The 14469-nt window shown below is 38.1% G+C and overlaps 2 protein-coding genes across 2 annotated transcripts in view; one reads left to right on the forward strand and one right to left on the reverse strand.

Moving 5' to 3' along the window:
- The window catches only part of LOC110582272 (phospholipid-transporting ATPase ABCA3-like), a 165165-nt gene that overhangs the window by 45597 nt on the left and 105099 nt on the right, over positions 1 to 14469 (forward strand). The window contains exons 9-10 of the mRNA XM_044915266.1: positions 4892 to 5073; positions 7213 to 7350. Coding sequence (XP_044771201.1) covers positions 4892 to 5073; positions 7213 to 7350 — 320 coding nt within the window. The remainder of the gene's footprint in view (positions 1 to 4891; positions 5074 to 7212; positions 7351 to 14469) is intronic.
- Positions 9790 to 10647, reverse strand: LOC110582265 (40S ribosomal protein S6-like). The gene is given in 3 exon segments (XM_021692228.1): positions 9790 to 10139; positions 10141 to 10462; positions 10533 to 10647. Coding segments are annotated over 3 exon segments (747 nt in total). The 3' UTR covers positions 9790 to 9829.

The following is a 14469-nucleotide window of genomic DNA, read 5'->3' on the forward strand; positions in this document are numbered from 1 at the left end:
TTATTTATTTATTTATTTATTTATTTATTTATTTATTTATTTATTTATCTGAGAGAGAGTGAGAGAGAGTGAGCATGCACCGGAGGAGGGGGCAGAGGGAGAGGGAGAGAGAGAATCTCTCAAGCAGACTCTGTGCTGAGTGCAGAGCCTAACATGGGGCTCAATCTCACAACCTTGAGATCATGACCTCAGCCTAAACCAAGATTCAGACACTTAACTGACTGGGCTACCCAGGTGCCCCTGCACATATATTTATTGGGAAAAAAAAATCATGTATAAGTGGACCCACGGTTCAAACCCATGTTGTTCATGGGTCAACTGTGTATATATTGCATAGTTTCTTGGATAACGGAATGGGTATTTTCTTTATCCATTCATCTGTTGATGGATACTTAGGTTGTTTTCATACCTCAGCTGTTTGAATAATGGTGCAGTGAATTTGGGGGTACAGCTATCTTTTCAAGATCCTGCTTGCATTTCTCTTTTTTTTCTGTTTTCATTTCTTTTGAATACATACCTAGGAGAGGGGTTGCTGGATCATATGTTTTAAATTTTTGAGGAACCTCCATACTGTTTTCTATAGTGGCTGTACCAGTTTATAATCCCATTAACAATGCATCTAGGTCAAGAAAAGAATATGTAGGAGAGGGATGTTATTTTAACACAAACAGTAAAATGGCCTAAAATGGAAAGTTTGTCTACATTAAACTTAGAGTTCAATTCATACATCTTGATATAATTAAATCATGTAAGTAGGAACTAATAGTTCTATATACATTTCCATTATTTCCCTTGGGGCTCATTCTAAATGCAAGTGTACATAGTGTAAGAAAATATAGAGGCTGCTTCTCTGGTGTCATTGCCTAGTAAAAGAGTAAATAGCAACCACCAACAAAATAGTCTAAAAGCTGCCTCCAAAATTGAAAGGGGTTTTCGGGGAAATCACTATATAGTGTTTGTTTTGTCTTTGGCTATGTGTTTAACCGCCAAATTCAAAAGGAGTTCATATACAATACAAAATTTTAAAAGAACCCACAACCCCCCCCCCCCAGAAAAACCCAAACTACCCTACAACACACAGATCTAACAAAGTATATATGGTCAGAGTTTCCATAAAGTGTTTATAGATGCATTTACTTATCTTCTATTTTTAGTACCTAAAGTGTTTTGAGAGGTCATTGTTTAGTGTATACATTTTAAAAAATATTTTATTTATTTATTTGACAGAGAGAGACACAGCAAGAGAGGGAACACAAGCAGGGGGAGTGGGAGAGGGAGAAGCAGGCTTCCCGCCGAGCAGGGAGCCCGATGCGGGGCTCAATCTCAGGACCCTGGGATCATGACCTGAGCCGAAGGCAGACGCTTAATGACTGAGCCACGCAGGTGCCCCTAGTGTATACATTTTGATCTATACACATAGTATAGTATTAATAAGAAATCCTGTATTCAATTCAATTCAAATTGGATTTTGCAAGTTAGTAACTTAAGTGCTTTGACAAAGTTATAAAAAGTGCATTTTCTTACTTTCTATTTTCATACAATGTAATTTTTTTCATATTTATATCTTTTAAAAGTTAAAATCAGCCAAATGTTAAGCAATATGTACACTAAAAGTTTGGGTGGTAGTTTGTATTTTAAGAGAAACAATTTCCTTATGATTTGCCTCAAGTAAGTAGCATTACCAGCTAATAATAAAAACTGAGAAAAGCACATTCAAAATACTGATTTAATTTGGCAGCAAATGGTTATTCTTTGGAGACTAATGAAGGTAGACATGACCCATCAAGATGAAGTGGGCTCTTTGAAATACTCAATAGTCTACATAAATTTTTTAAAAATATTTTTAAAGAAGCATCTGTAGCCACTGATAACAAGGCAATACCTAGTTTATGGTGACTTGAAGCAAAACAAATGCTCATAAGGAAAAAAGAGCTGTGTTTTAATATTATCTAAATTTACTTTTAATATTATCTAAATAGCCCAGTAACATTTTCCTTTCAGTACAATACTGTTTCTGTATAAGGCAGTTCCTGGGAGCCAGACAGTTTAGATAATGAGGGAGTTAAGTTAGGGAGTAATTGCTTGCAGTTTTTTTTTTTTTATTTTTTTATTTTTTTTATTTATTTTTTTTTTTTTAAAGATTTTATTTATTTATTTGAGACAGAGAGAATGAGAGACAGAGAGCATGAGAGGGAGGAGGGTCAGAGGGAGAAGCAGACTCCCTGCCGAGCAGGGAGCCCGATGCGGGACTCGATCCCGGGACTCCAGGATCATGACCTGAGCCAAAGGCAGTCGCCTAACCAACTGAGCCACCCAGGCGCCCAGTTTTTTTTTTTTTAAAGATTTTATTTGTCAGAGAGAGAGAGCATGAGCACAAGAAGGGAGAGTGGTAGGCAGAGGGAGAAGCAGACTCCCCGCTGAGCAGGGAGACCGATGTGGGACTCGATCCCAGGAGCCTGGGATCATGACCTGAGGTAAAGGCAGATGCTTACCTGCCTGAGTCACCCAGGCCTCCCTACTTGCAGTTTAAACAGCAACTTTTTGCTTCCCACTCAGTGTGCTATTCGTTATGTCTAACAAAAAAAGCAGTTCTTAAAAAGGTACCATTTCTGATTTCTTCATTATATGTAACCTTTGTAAACAAATCGTATAAAACTATAAAATTAGCAAATGTCTTGAAATCTGTATATAAAACATGCATTATCTCTAATTTCAAATTCACGTATTTGTGTAGCACTCAACCTTTACAAAGAAAAGCGGTTCCGAAGATAGTCTTATACACCGGAAACTGCTCCTTTTTCACTTTGTATCCACCTCACACCCTGATTTTAATTGTCTTGGTCATGGACCTTTCCAAGAAGAGATTTTATATTTCAGTCCCGTAGCTGGTTGTCAGAAAACCCTGCTTTCCTCTGTTGAAGGAGTTAGGTCCTTCTGATGTTGGTGTATGCCTTCTAATATTTTCACAGCTTCAGGAAACATGTCCTCTGGTTCCCTGTCTTCATCTTCATTTAAAGCTGCTGCCACTGAAAGGTTTGTGGAGCAAGAATTGGAAGTCTCTTTAGTTTGGGTGTACTCGGTCCAAGTTGGATGAGTATGGCTAATGCTTTCTTTCTTTGTCATCTGACTCCCATACCCATACTTGGAGGTCTGTACAGGCTCTGTTTAGAGGTCTGCAGCTTCTCATTCAGCTGGTCACTTCTCAGCACTGTGACTGGAATTTTCCCTGTTACTCCATAGGCTGTAGTTAGCTGTGGCTTCTCAGACATCTCTCTCCCGCCTTCCTGTCCATCACTGTCGCTGACACACCAAGGACTCTGGCATTTCTCTTTTATTCTTTCTTAGAATTTCCATCTCTCTGCATGTTGTATACTTCTTCCATTGAAGCACTTACCATGTTAATCACAGTTTTTTTTAAATTCCTGGTCTGATAATCCTCACGTCTTTGTCATATCAAAGTCTAATTCGGATGCTTTTTCACTCTCTTCAAACTGTGTTCTTTGCCCTTCAGTATGCCTTGTAATTTTTTGTCAACAGATGGGTATGAGGGGCACCTGGGTGGCTCATTTAGGTGTCTGACTCTTGATTTCAGCTCAGGTTGTGATCTTGGGGTCCTGAGATTGAGCTCTCCGTCGGGCTCCATGCTTAGCAGGGAGTCTGCTTGGGATTCTCTCTCTTCCTCTCCCTCTGCCCTTCCCACTCGTGTTCTTTCTTTCTCTCTCTCTCAAATAAAATTACATAAACAAACAAACAAATAAATAAAATCTTAAAAAAAAAAGGTGGATATGAGGTATTGGGTAAACAGAACCACAGTAAATAGGCCTTTAGTGAGGTAGAGGTAAGGTGCGTAGTCCTATGACTAGGCCTCAGTCACTTGATAAGCTTGTACCCTTGGCCTATAAACTCCCATCAGTGCTTCTCAGTTTTTTGCCCTGCTTAGATTGGACAGGATGCCTAGAGGGGACTAGAGTTAGGTATTTCCCTTCCCCTAGGTAAGTTAGGCTCTGGTAAAATAGTTTCTCATGAAGGAATGCCTGATTAGGAATGGAATGCACAGGCACATTTCAAAATGGCTCTTTTTCCCTTCTCCCTCCTAGAAGTATGAGGGGACTTTTCTCTGATAGTCACTGTGAAGAACTGGCAGGGCTCCTGAAGGTAAAACTCACAAAAGCTTGGGGATTCCTCAATGACTTGATCCCCTAGAGTTTTTAACCCTCAGACTTGTCTACCCTGGGCCTTGACAATTCATCAGTTATAGTTCAGGTTTTCCTACCCCAGTTCTGGTTCCCTTGGAAGTTTCTGCTCGTGGTTTCTGTTTCATTAAATTCTCTGTGCCTGCCTGTCCGTCTCTCCAATTGTGGGGGCAGTGGTTTGCCCTGTGACCTCATGTCTCTAATAGATCTAAGAAGAATGGGTGATTTTTCAGTTTACCTTTTTACTTCTTGTTAGGATGGAGTGGTGACTCCTGAGCTCCTTACACGCCAGACCAGAAACCAGAAGCCAAACCTTATTTTTATATTGATGAATGTATTTCCAAATTTATATATCTTGCTGGTTATTTCAGTGGAGATTCGCATGAAAGAGAATAGAGGAATAGGGCTACCATCCCAACCAGTAGGTCTGTTTATGGCTTTAAAGCTTACTTTATGGACTTTTGGTGACTGTTTATTTTTGTTTAGTTGAGTTTGGCTGTAGGAAGAGGCAAGTTGTACCATTACTTACTTTATTATCCTCTCGGACAGCCTGAATTTCAAAGTATCAGCGAATAGCAAATAGTACCTCTCTCTAGAGAATACCAGTACATTCTTGTTGTTTAATGATGAAGCAGCTGGATAATTTTGTTCTAGTCACAGTTGGGCACCTCAAGTAACTGTCCACTACTATGTTTCAGAGTATGGTGTCCAGTGGAATAACATCCTGTCACCAGTGAACCCAGATGATGACCTTAGTTTTGCTCATATTATGGGAATGCTTTTATTTGATGCTTTCTTGTTTGGCCTTATGACCTGGTATATAGATGCTGTCTTTCCAGGGAAGCATGGTGTGCCCAAGCCATGGTATTTCTTTGTGCAGGTAAGTTCTAATGATTCTATTATTGAGAGAAGCCCCAGTTCTTTTGTATTTAGTTTGTCAAACAGTGAACATTATTACCGTGAACACCTTCCCTGTGGTGCTCCTATCTTCTGATACTAATACAGTTTTTATTCTTTCTGAACTAAAGCCATTACAAGTTAACTTTGTGCCATATATAATAGAATCAAATGGCTTTCTACAGAAAAAAAAAAATCTCCGTCTGAATGAATATGTGGTGGGGTCCTTAGATCCTAGTGAGAAGATGAATTGTGTCTCATATCTGGTTTATCACCATCTGCTTTTTTCCACTATTAGCCCAAATTACTTTGAATCAAAGCCATAGCAAAGTGGAGAGCATCTCTATCTTAGTCTGTTTTCAGTCCCCTTCTTTATTGTTCTATGGTTCAAAGCAAGTGGTTCCCAAACTCTTGTCTCAGAAATCCTTTATACTCCTAAGAATTATTGAGCACCCCAAAGAGCTGTGGTTAAGATGGGTTTTATCTATCAATATTAACCATATTTGGATATTAAAACAGAAATCTTGAAGATATTTATCAACTCGTTTAAATATATCACTAATAAACCCATTGCATGTTGAAGTCAACATTTTGGTGACAATAGCTTTTTTTTTTTAAATTTAAAAATACTAGAAGAGTGGCCTGTTTTATATTTCTTTCAAATATCTTTTCTATTTACTTAATAAAAGATGACTAGATTCTCATTGGAGAGTGTATATCTGGCTCTGCATTTAATCTTTTGCATGATGTGTTTTTGCTTAAAATATATGGAGAAAATACAGCCTCATACAGATATGTAGTTGAAAAATGGAGGAGTATTTCAGTAGCCTTTTAAGCAAATTTGGGTATTCTTTGGTACTTCACCAAAACTCAACTAATGATAATTTTCCTGCAGTTAGTTGAAGTTTGGAATCTGAAAACACATTTAACAAACATTTCTTATTCTGTTTCATAATAATATTCATTGGTGTATCCTGTGATTTGAATAGATCTTTAACCATGCATAAATGGCTAACATCATATTTTGGTTATTTGAAAAATATTAGTTCACTGATACATACCTTCCAAGTGATGACACATTTCATCATACATTATCAAAGCATCACATTTGTTAATATCAACATGATGTTATCATGATAGTTTTTAAAAATTGTAAATTTGTCACACAGTAGTGGATATCAGTTTTTCAAAATTCTAATTTTCACTTGAAAGTTCCAGTTTTATCATTAGCAGCAAATATTGTCAGTTCATTTCTTTGAAATAATAATACCTCTTCATTAATTTTCAAGAAGATGTCTGCTAGATGTCCAGGTCTGAAGAAACATAATTCTTATGTCTGTCATTCTTTCCAAAAAAAGTGGTAATCCATGAAACAAGTGGCTAGTTCACAACTCAAACAGTGACACAAGTAATTTTTCTCAGAGCTTCCATTATATTTTCATTTCCTATAGAGATGCTTTATTCGTATTTTCCATTTTATCACACAGAATATTTTTAAAAATCATATTCAAGGAATGAGACTTAACAAGTTATTTTTACTTTTTCATAAAAGACACAATTAAGTGAAATAGATTTATGTACTTACTTATTTTATTTATTTTTTTACTGTGTCTGGTGGTGAAGAAGATGGTGACTGCTTATTACAGTTTTATGCTACTAATTTGATTTATGTTAAAGCACCAGGCATTTTATTCAACATTGATTTTACACCACCAATGAAAATATCAATGTGGTAGAAAGACGAATAATGTATTTTTAAAAGTATTTTTATGAAAAAGAATTTTGAACTCAGACTCATTGAAAATGTGTTAGGAATCTCCAGGGATCTAGCTGTATATTGCATGACCAAATAAAGACACTTGGCTTAGAGTGATAGAATGCTTTTCACTGAGCCATTTTAAAGTAGATTTTATTTTGTCTTTCTTCTTGGACAGTTAGATTTTAAATAACAGGTTTTGTGCTTATTGTGTAGAAGTTCACATTCTAGGCAATTTGTGTCCAAATTTTGTTTCAATTTATGTGCTTCAACCCATCTCGAAACCAAAGTGAAATGAGCCAAAGTGTTAAGAGCATTTCATTTTTCCCTGAAATCATGATGTCTATGGTTTTGGTCTTTTCTTAGAAATCCTACTGGTTTGGTAAAGCTTTAAGCATTAAGAAGAAAGAAGATAATCAAATTATTGATATAACCAGAAGTGATTATTTTGAAGATGAACCTGTTGATTTGGTGGCTGGTATCAGTATTCAACATCTGTACAAGGTACTGTGTTTTTTTTTTTTTAAGATTTTATAATTGAACATAATTAAAACATAAAAAAATTTTAAAAAATTAAAAATAAAGATTTTATTTATTTATTTGAGAGAAAGAAAGAGAGAGAGAGAGCAAGAGACAGCACGAGCGGGGAGGAGAGGGAGAAGCAGACTCTCCGAGGGGAGGGAGAGCCCGTTGTGGGGCTCTATCCCAGGACCCTGGGATCATGACCTGAGCCGAAGGCAGATGCTTAACCGACTGAGCCACTCAGGCACCCCATGTACAAGGTACTGTTTTATAAGTCTCTTTTTCCCAGTGCAGCTGAAAGTTAATTTATAGTGTATAGTAAATGTTTTCACTGGCCATGGCCCTAACCCCCACCATAAGATGTTAATAAAAGTTGTATTCAGCACATTAATTATTTAACAAAATGAAAATGAAAGATGTGCAAATAAAATAAAAATCCATTTGTTTCTTTCTCATTTCTTCAGAATGGAATCCAGTTTTGTATTATGATAATGGTGTCTTTTACATCTCTCCCACTATAAGAGCTAATGTCTAGCTGGAACTGTGATGATTTGATGTGTAAATATTAATTTATGTTTACAGTTGTGGTTTTACTTGTTCTACCAGTTATGCGTTAGACTATTTGGCTGAATTCTTCTTTGTCCAAACTTTTGGTGAGGAGGTGTTCCTGGGTATATTAGTTTATTTGGATCAATTAAGTGCCCCTATGTAGGCCTTTTATTTATTTATTTTTAAAGATTTTATTTATTTATTTGAGACAGAGAGAATGAGAGAGAGAGAGAACACATGAGAGGGGGGAGGGTCAGAGGGAGAAGCAGACTCCCCGCCGAGCAAGGAGCCCGATGCGGGACTCGATCCAGGGACTCCAGGAACATGACCTGAGCCGAAGGCAGTCGCTTAACCAACTGAGCCACCCAGGCGCCCTATGTAGGCCTTTTAAAGTAATTACTGATAGAGGGGCACTTGGGTGACTCAGTTGGTTAAGCATCTGCCTTCGGCTCGGGTCATGATCCCAGGTTCTTGGGATCAAGCCCCCATCAGTCTCCCTGCTCAGCAGGGAGTCTGCTTCTCCCTCTCCCACTGCCCCTCCCTCTGCTCTTGTTCTCTCTGTGTGTGTTTCTCTCAAATAAATAAATTTTTAAAATCTTAAAAAAAAAAAGTGGACTATTGATGTCTCCTACTGTTATTATTGTATTGCTGCCTACTTCTTCTTTCAGATATGTTGATATTTGCTTTATATATTTAGGTGGCTTGATGTTGGGCGCACATATAATTGCAATATCTCTGGTTGAATTGATCCTTCTATGTGTATATAATCACCCTCTTTGTTTTTTTGTGACTGTTTTTGACTTAAAGTCTATTTTATCTGGTATAAGTATAGCCACCTCTTCTTTCTTTTGGTTACCATTTGTATGGTATATATTTTTGTATGCCTTCACTTTCAGCCCATGTGTGTCCTTAAATATATGTGCATCTCTTATAGATGGCATTTAGTTGGGTCTTTTTTTTTTTTTAAATCCATTCAGTCATTCCAGGTCTTTTGATTGGTGAGTTCAGTCCATTTACATTTAAAGTAACTATTGATAAGTCAGGTTTTACTACTGCCACTTTGTTGTTTTCTGACTGTTTTATGGTTCCCTTGTCCTCTCTTCTTTTGCTGTCTACTTTTTTTTTGGGTTTGATGATTTTTTTCGTAGTGATATGCTTTGTTTTTTTCTTTTCTTTTATGTGCCTATTTTAAGTTTTTCTTTGTTGTTACCATGAAGCTGCACTGAACCTTATAATTATGACATCTATTTGAAGCTGATAACACCTTAACCTTTATTGTATCCAACAGTTCTACACTTTTATTCCTTCCCCACACTTTGTTATTAATGTCAGTGTTTACTTCTTTCTGTGTTGTGTATCCACTAACAAATTTTGCAATTATAGTTACTCTTAATCATTTTGTGTTTTTCACTTTTATACTGTTTAAAAGTGATTATGTACCGCTGTTACAGTATTATTATATTCTGTGTTTGTCTGTATATTTACCTTTACCAATGATATTTGCATTTTCCTATGCTTTCTTGTTGCTTTTTAACATTGATTCATCCCAACGTGAAGAATTTCCTTTATCGCCTCTTGTAAGGAAAGTCTAGTGGTGGTGAACTTGCTCAGCTTTTGTTTAACAGAGAAAGTCTTTACCTCTCCTTTATTTTTGAAGGACAGATTTGCTAAGTAGAGTATTGTTGGTTTGTAGTTTTTTCCTTGAGTACTTTGAATATATATCATCCTATTGTCTCCTGGCCTGCAGGATTTCTTATCAGAAATCCACTGATAGTCTTATGTGGGTTCTCTTGTATATGAGGACTTAGTTTTCTTTTGGAGCTTTGAAAATTCTCTTTGTCTTTGACTTTTGACAATGTAATTTTTTTTTTTTTGATGTCTGATCTTATTTATTTGTCACTCTTAGAAAATCTCATTTTTGACTGGACTCAGACTTAGAGGTAGAAGCTCTCAGAGAGGACAGCCTCTGTCTCTTGGCAATCTGTTCCTGGCATTTTTCTTTGGCCTCCTTCATTCTCTTGGCCAAAAGTTTAGCATATTCTGCAGCCTCTTCCTTAATTTTCTCAGTGCGCTGCTTCTTCAAAGCAATACTCCGATGCTTGTGCTGCAGGACACGTGGAGTAACAAGATGCTGAATCTTAGGCACTTTGGTTCTAGGTTTCTTACCTTCTTTGTTTAGGGTCTTTCTCACAACATACTGGCAGACATCATCTTCTTTAGAGATTGAAAAGTTTGCGGATTCTGCTGGCTCTTTTGGGCCCCAGGTGAAGAGGCACAGTAGTATCAGTGAGTCCAGGAATATCCTTCTCCGCTTTTTTTACAATGACCAAGTTGAGAACACTGAGATTGACATCCACAGTGCAACCCCGAACAGATTTGTGCTTTCTCTCTCCAGTCCTCCTTGATCTATAGCAGGAATGCCCCTTACTCAGCATCAGGCAGACACGGCCATGGGTCAAGACACCCTGCTTCATGAGGAAGCCTTGTTTGTCATTGCCACCACTGATTCGGACATCATAACCCTTCCATTCTTCACCCAGAGCATTAGCAGCAGGAGCAGCAGCCCCTCCAGCAATCCTGTGGGATTGCAGAGGCCAGGCAGCCCTCCAGAGCATCAGCAGCAACTTCTGTGGCCATACGCTTCTTATAAAAGGTACGAAGTTTACGTTCATTGTCCACTTCAGTGAGTTTCTGGCAGCCAGTATCTGGGAAAGAGATGTTCAGCTTCATCATGAAACAGGCTACCACCTCTGAGGTGCCATGAACAAGAGCTGACAATGTAATTTTAATGTGTCTTTATGTAGACTTCTTTGGTTGAACCTATTTGGGCATTTTTAAGCTTTATGAATCTAGATGTTCACTTCTATCCCCAGAGCTGGGAAATTTTCAGCCAATTTTCTTCAAATAAACTTTCTAGCCCTTTCTTTATCTCTTCTACTTCCATGACTCTGTTAAGGAATATGTCGTTTCTTTTCATGGTGTCTTATATGTCCCATAGTATTTCTTCATTATTTTTCATTTGCTTTTTGCTTCTCTGACTGGATTATTTCAAATGACCTGTATTTGAGTTTACTAAGTCTTTCTTCAGCTTGATTGAGTCTGCTGTTGAAGCTTTCTATTGATTTTTTTTTTTTCAATTCAGTCACTGTATTCTTCAGCTGTAGGATTTTTGTTTTTTCTTGGCTTCTCTCTTTGCTGAACTTCTCATTTGTTGATGTATTGTTTTTGTTTAGTTGTATATCTGGGTTCTCCTGTAGTCCACTAAGCTTCTTTCTTTTGTATGATTATTTTTGAATTTTTTGTCAGGCAATTCATAATCTCTATTTCTTTAAGCTTGGCTACTGGGGCTTTATTAGTGGTGTCATGTTTTCTTGATCTTTCATGATCCCTGTAACTTTGCCTTGGTATCTGCACATTTAAGAAGAAGTTATCTCGATTCTTTACAGACTGCCTTTGGCAAGAAAAGACATTTGCCAGTCAGCCTAGCCTGGGATTCTGGGTGGGCCAGTTTGTGGGGCCCATAGGCAGATGTGGCTTACTGTTGGGGCTCATGGGGTGTACCGTTGTATGAGAACTGCAGGGTCTGTGGTCAGGCAAGGCCCATTGCTGGTGGTCTACAGCCTAGTGGGACTGTAGTCTAGTGGGGTTGGCTGGCGGGGCTTTCTGGCCATGGAGGGCTGCCTGGCCTCTGCAATCTCATAGGATTGCTGGAAGGGGCTCTGTTGTTTGACAGGATTGGCTGGGGGGCCTCTGTTTGCAGGAGGATCTACCAGTGAGATTTTGTGGCTAGGCAGGGCTATCCAATGGGAACCGTGGAACTACCAGTGAAATCGAGCAGTGCCACCACCTGAGAGCCTTTACCCCTTCTCTTTGGTCCCAGCTCTTGCCTGGTGGTCTAGCTGTGTCAGTTCCCCTGGCATTCCATGTGAGGCAAGATAGAAGTGGGAAAGACAGAAACCTGGGGAAGTTGGACGTCTACCTCTTTCTCCCTTTCTGCCACTGGAGAAATTGTGGGCTGAAGGGATCCTTCTTGATGCTGTTCTGTGTTGACTTGGAGGAGAGGCAGTGTGGGCAGAGTGAAACTGCTTCTTTTTCCCTCAGTTTCTGTGCTCCACCAGGGTGCTGGAACCTTACCTCTGAGCTCCAGAAATCTCACAGTGCCATTCTTGTCCATGGGTAGTTGCTAAATCTGTTTATGTGTGGTGGGGGGAGGAGAGCGGAGGACCTTTTATTCTACTGTCTTGCTGACATCATTCTGGTAATGCCTTTCCTTATCTCTGATAATTTTCCTTGTTCTGAAGTCTGTTTTGTCTAAAATTAATATAGCTACTCCAGATTTTTTATTATTGCACCATAATATATCTTTCTCCATTCCTTTAATTTTAATCTTTCTATGTCTTTGTATTTTAAGTGGATTTCTTGTAGGTAATATATAGTTGCATCTTTCAAAAAAATCTACCTTGTCAAGTCTCTTAATTGGTGTATTTAGTCCATTATCGTGTAAAGTGATTATTAATATAGTTGAATAAATGTCTACAGTATTACAACTGTCTTACATTTGTTGCATTTGTTCTTTGTTGCTTGTTTTGTCTGTCCCTCCTTTTTTGCCCATCTAGAGTAGTCTAGTCTAATTTTATCTATATTGCTCAATAAGTAAGGTTCTTGACACTCCCACCCCCTGATGCTTTCAAAATCTTTGTTTTTCAAGATTTTTATTACTTAGTCTTTGGTAGTTTAAATATGATATGTCCAGGTCTGGGTTTTTTAACATTAGTCCTGCTTAGTGTTCTCTGAATTTCCTAGATCTGTAATTTGATGTCTATCATTAGTTCAGAAAATTCTCAGTCATATTGCTTCAGATATTTCTGCTCCTTTCTCTCTTCTTTTAACAATCCATGTATGCTTGCTACCCTTGTGTATTTTTCCCACAGTTCTTGGATATTCTGTTCTGGTTATTTTCATTCTTTTTTTTTCTTTTTATTTCAGTTTGAAATGTTTCTATTAGTGTATCTTCAAGCTTACTGATTCTTTCCAGTTCGCTGATGAGCTCACTAAAGGTATTTTTCATTTCTGTTATAATATTTTTGATTTCTGACATTTCCTTTTGATTCTCTATTAGGGTTTTCATCTCTCTGCTTAAATTACACATTTGTCCTTCATTTTGTCTGAGACCTTAGCATATTAAACATAGTTATTTTATATTACCAGTCTGGTAGTTTCAAAATTTCTGCCATATATATATCTGGCTGTTTCCTACATTCCATTCAGACTGTGTTTTCCCTTGCCTTTTAATTTTTTAAAAAAAAACAGACATCATGTATTGGTTAATAGAACTGATGTAATTATTCTTTAAGTATGAGCTTTCATTTTTGTCTGGTTAGGAATTAGTCTGTGTTTACTGTTTACTTAAGTTTTATAGTTGTTAGAGGCTTTAGTTTCCTCTAGTGTCCTTGTTTATTCTTGCTCTCTCTTGTCTTTGCGTTTTCCTAGAGACCTCTTAAATAGTTTGAGCCTTGTGGTTCTATCTTCTCTAATCCCATTATTATATATGAGCCCTACTGATGAGCTCTGGGGAAGGTCAGAGCCCAGGGGCACAGGCATACTAAAAGACTGAGACGTAGTCTGAGGATTACAGAACACTTTTCCTCCTCACCACTTTTCACCTCACCAGCTCATCAGTTCTCATGCACCTCCTTAGTTGAGACAGGAAGGTTACAGGGATGGAGTTGGGTATTTCACTTTCCCACATGTCTGCGAGGCTCTGATAAAGGAGCTTCCCTTGAGGACAGGCCATTGTTGCTGAGAAGAGACAGTTGGACATATTGAAAAGTTGTTTATTTTGCCCTGAGGTATTTCAAAATTGCTACTTCCCCCATGTCCCCTTCCTGAAAGCCCAAGGATGTTTTCCTCTAATCTTCACCATGAAAACCCCGTGAGCCTCTTGGAAGGTAAACTCATAAAAGTCTGCAGACTTTCTAAAACTTGTTTTCCAGGAGTTTTTTACTTTCACACTAGCCCACATTCAGCCATCAGGAATTTGTCAGTCACTATTTAAGTGGTCTTACGAGTTACTGGCTCCAGTGGCTTCTGCTCCCCGTGAGATGTGATTTGCCAGCATCCCAATTTTTGAGGCATTCGTTTCTCCTGTGACCTCAGCTCCAAAGGATCTAAGAATTACTTTTTTCAGTTTATTCAGCATTTTGTCAGAGAATGAGACTTAGAACTTCTAAGAACTTTTAAAAAGAATTTATTTATTTATTTATTTGAGATTGAGAGAGAGAGAGAGCATGAGAGGGGCAGGGGCAGAGGGAGAGGGAGAAGCAAACTCACAAACTCCCTGCTGAGCATGGAGCCCTAAGCAGGACTTGATCCCAGGACCCTGAGATCATGACCTGAGCTGAAGTCAGGTGCTTAACCGACTGAACCACCCACTCGCCTCTAACTCCCAAGATCTTTTCATGTTGGAGAAGACTGTATTTTTATTAGCTCCAGAGCATGCTAAATTTCAGTTTGTAGCTTAAAAACTTTATGACTTCAGAGAAGAGTTAAGAT

This window comes from Neomonachus schauinslandi, chromosome 5, assembly GCF_002201575.2.
Source record: "Neomonachus schauinslandi chromosome 5, ASM220157v2, whole genome shotgun sequence".
NCBI classification, from domain to species: Eukaryota; Metazoa; Chordata; class Mammalia; order Carnivora; family Phocidae; genus Neomonachus; species Neomonachus schauinslandi.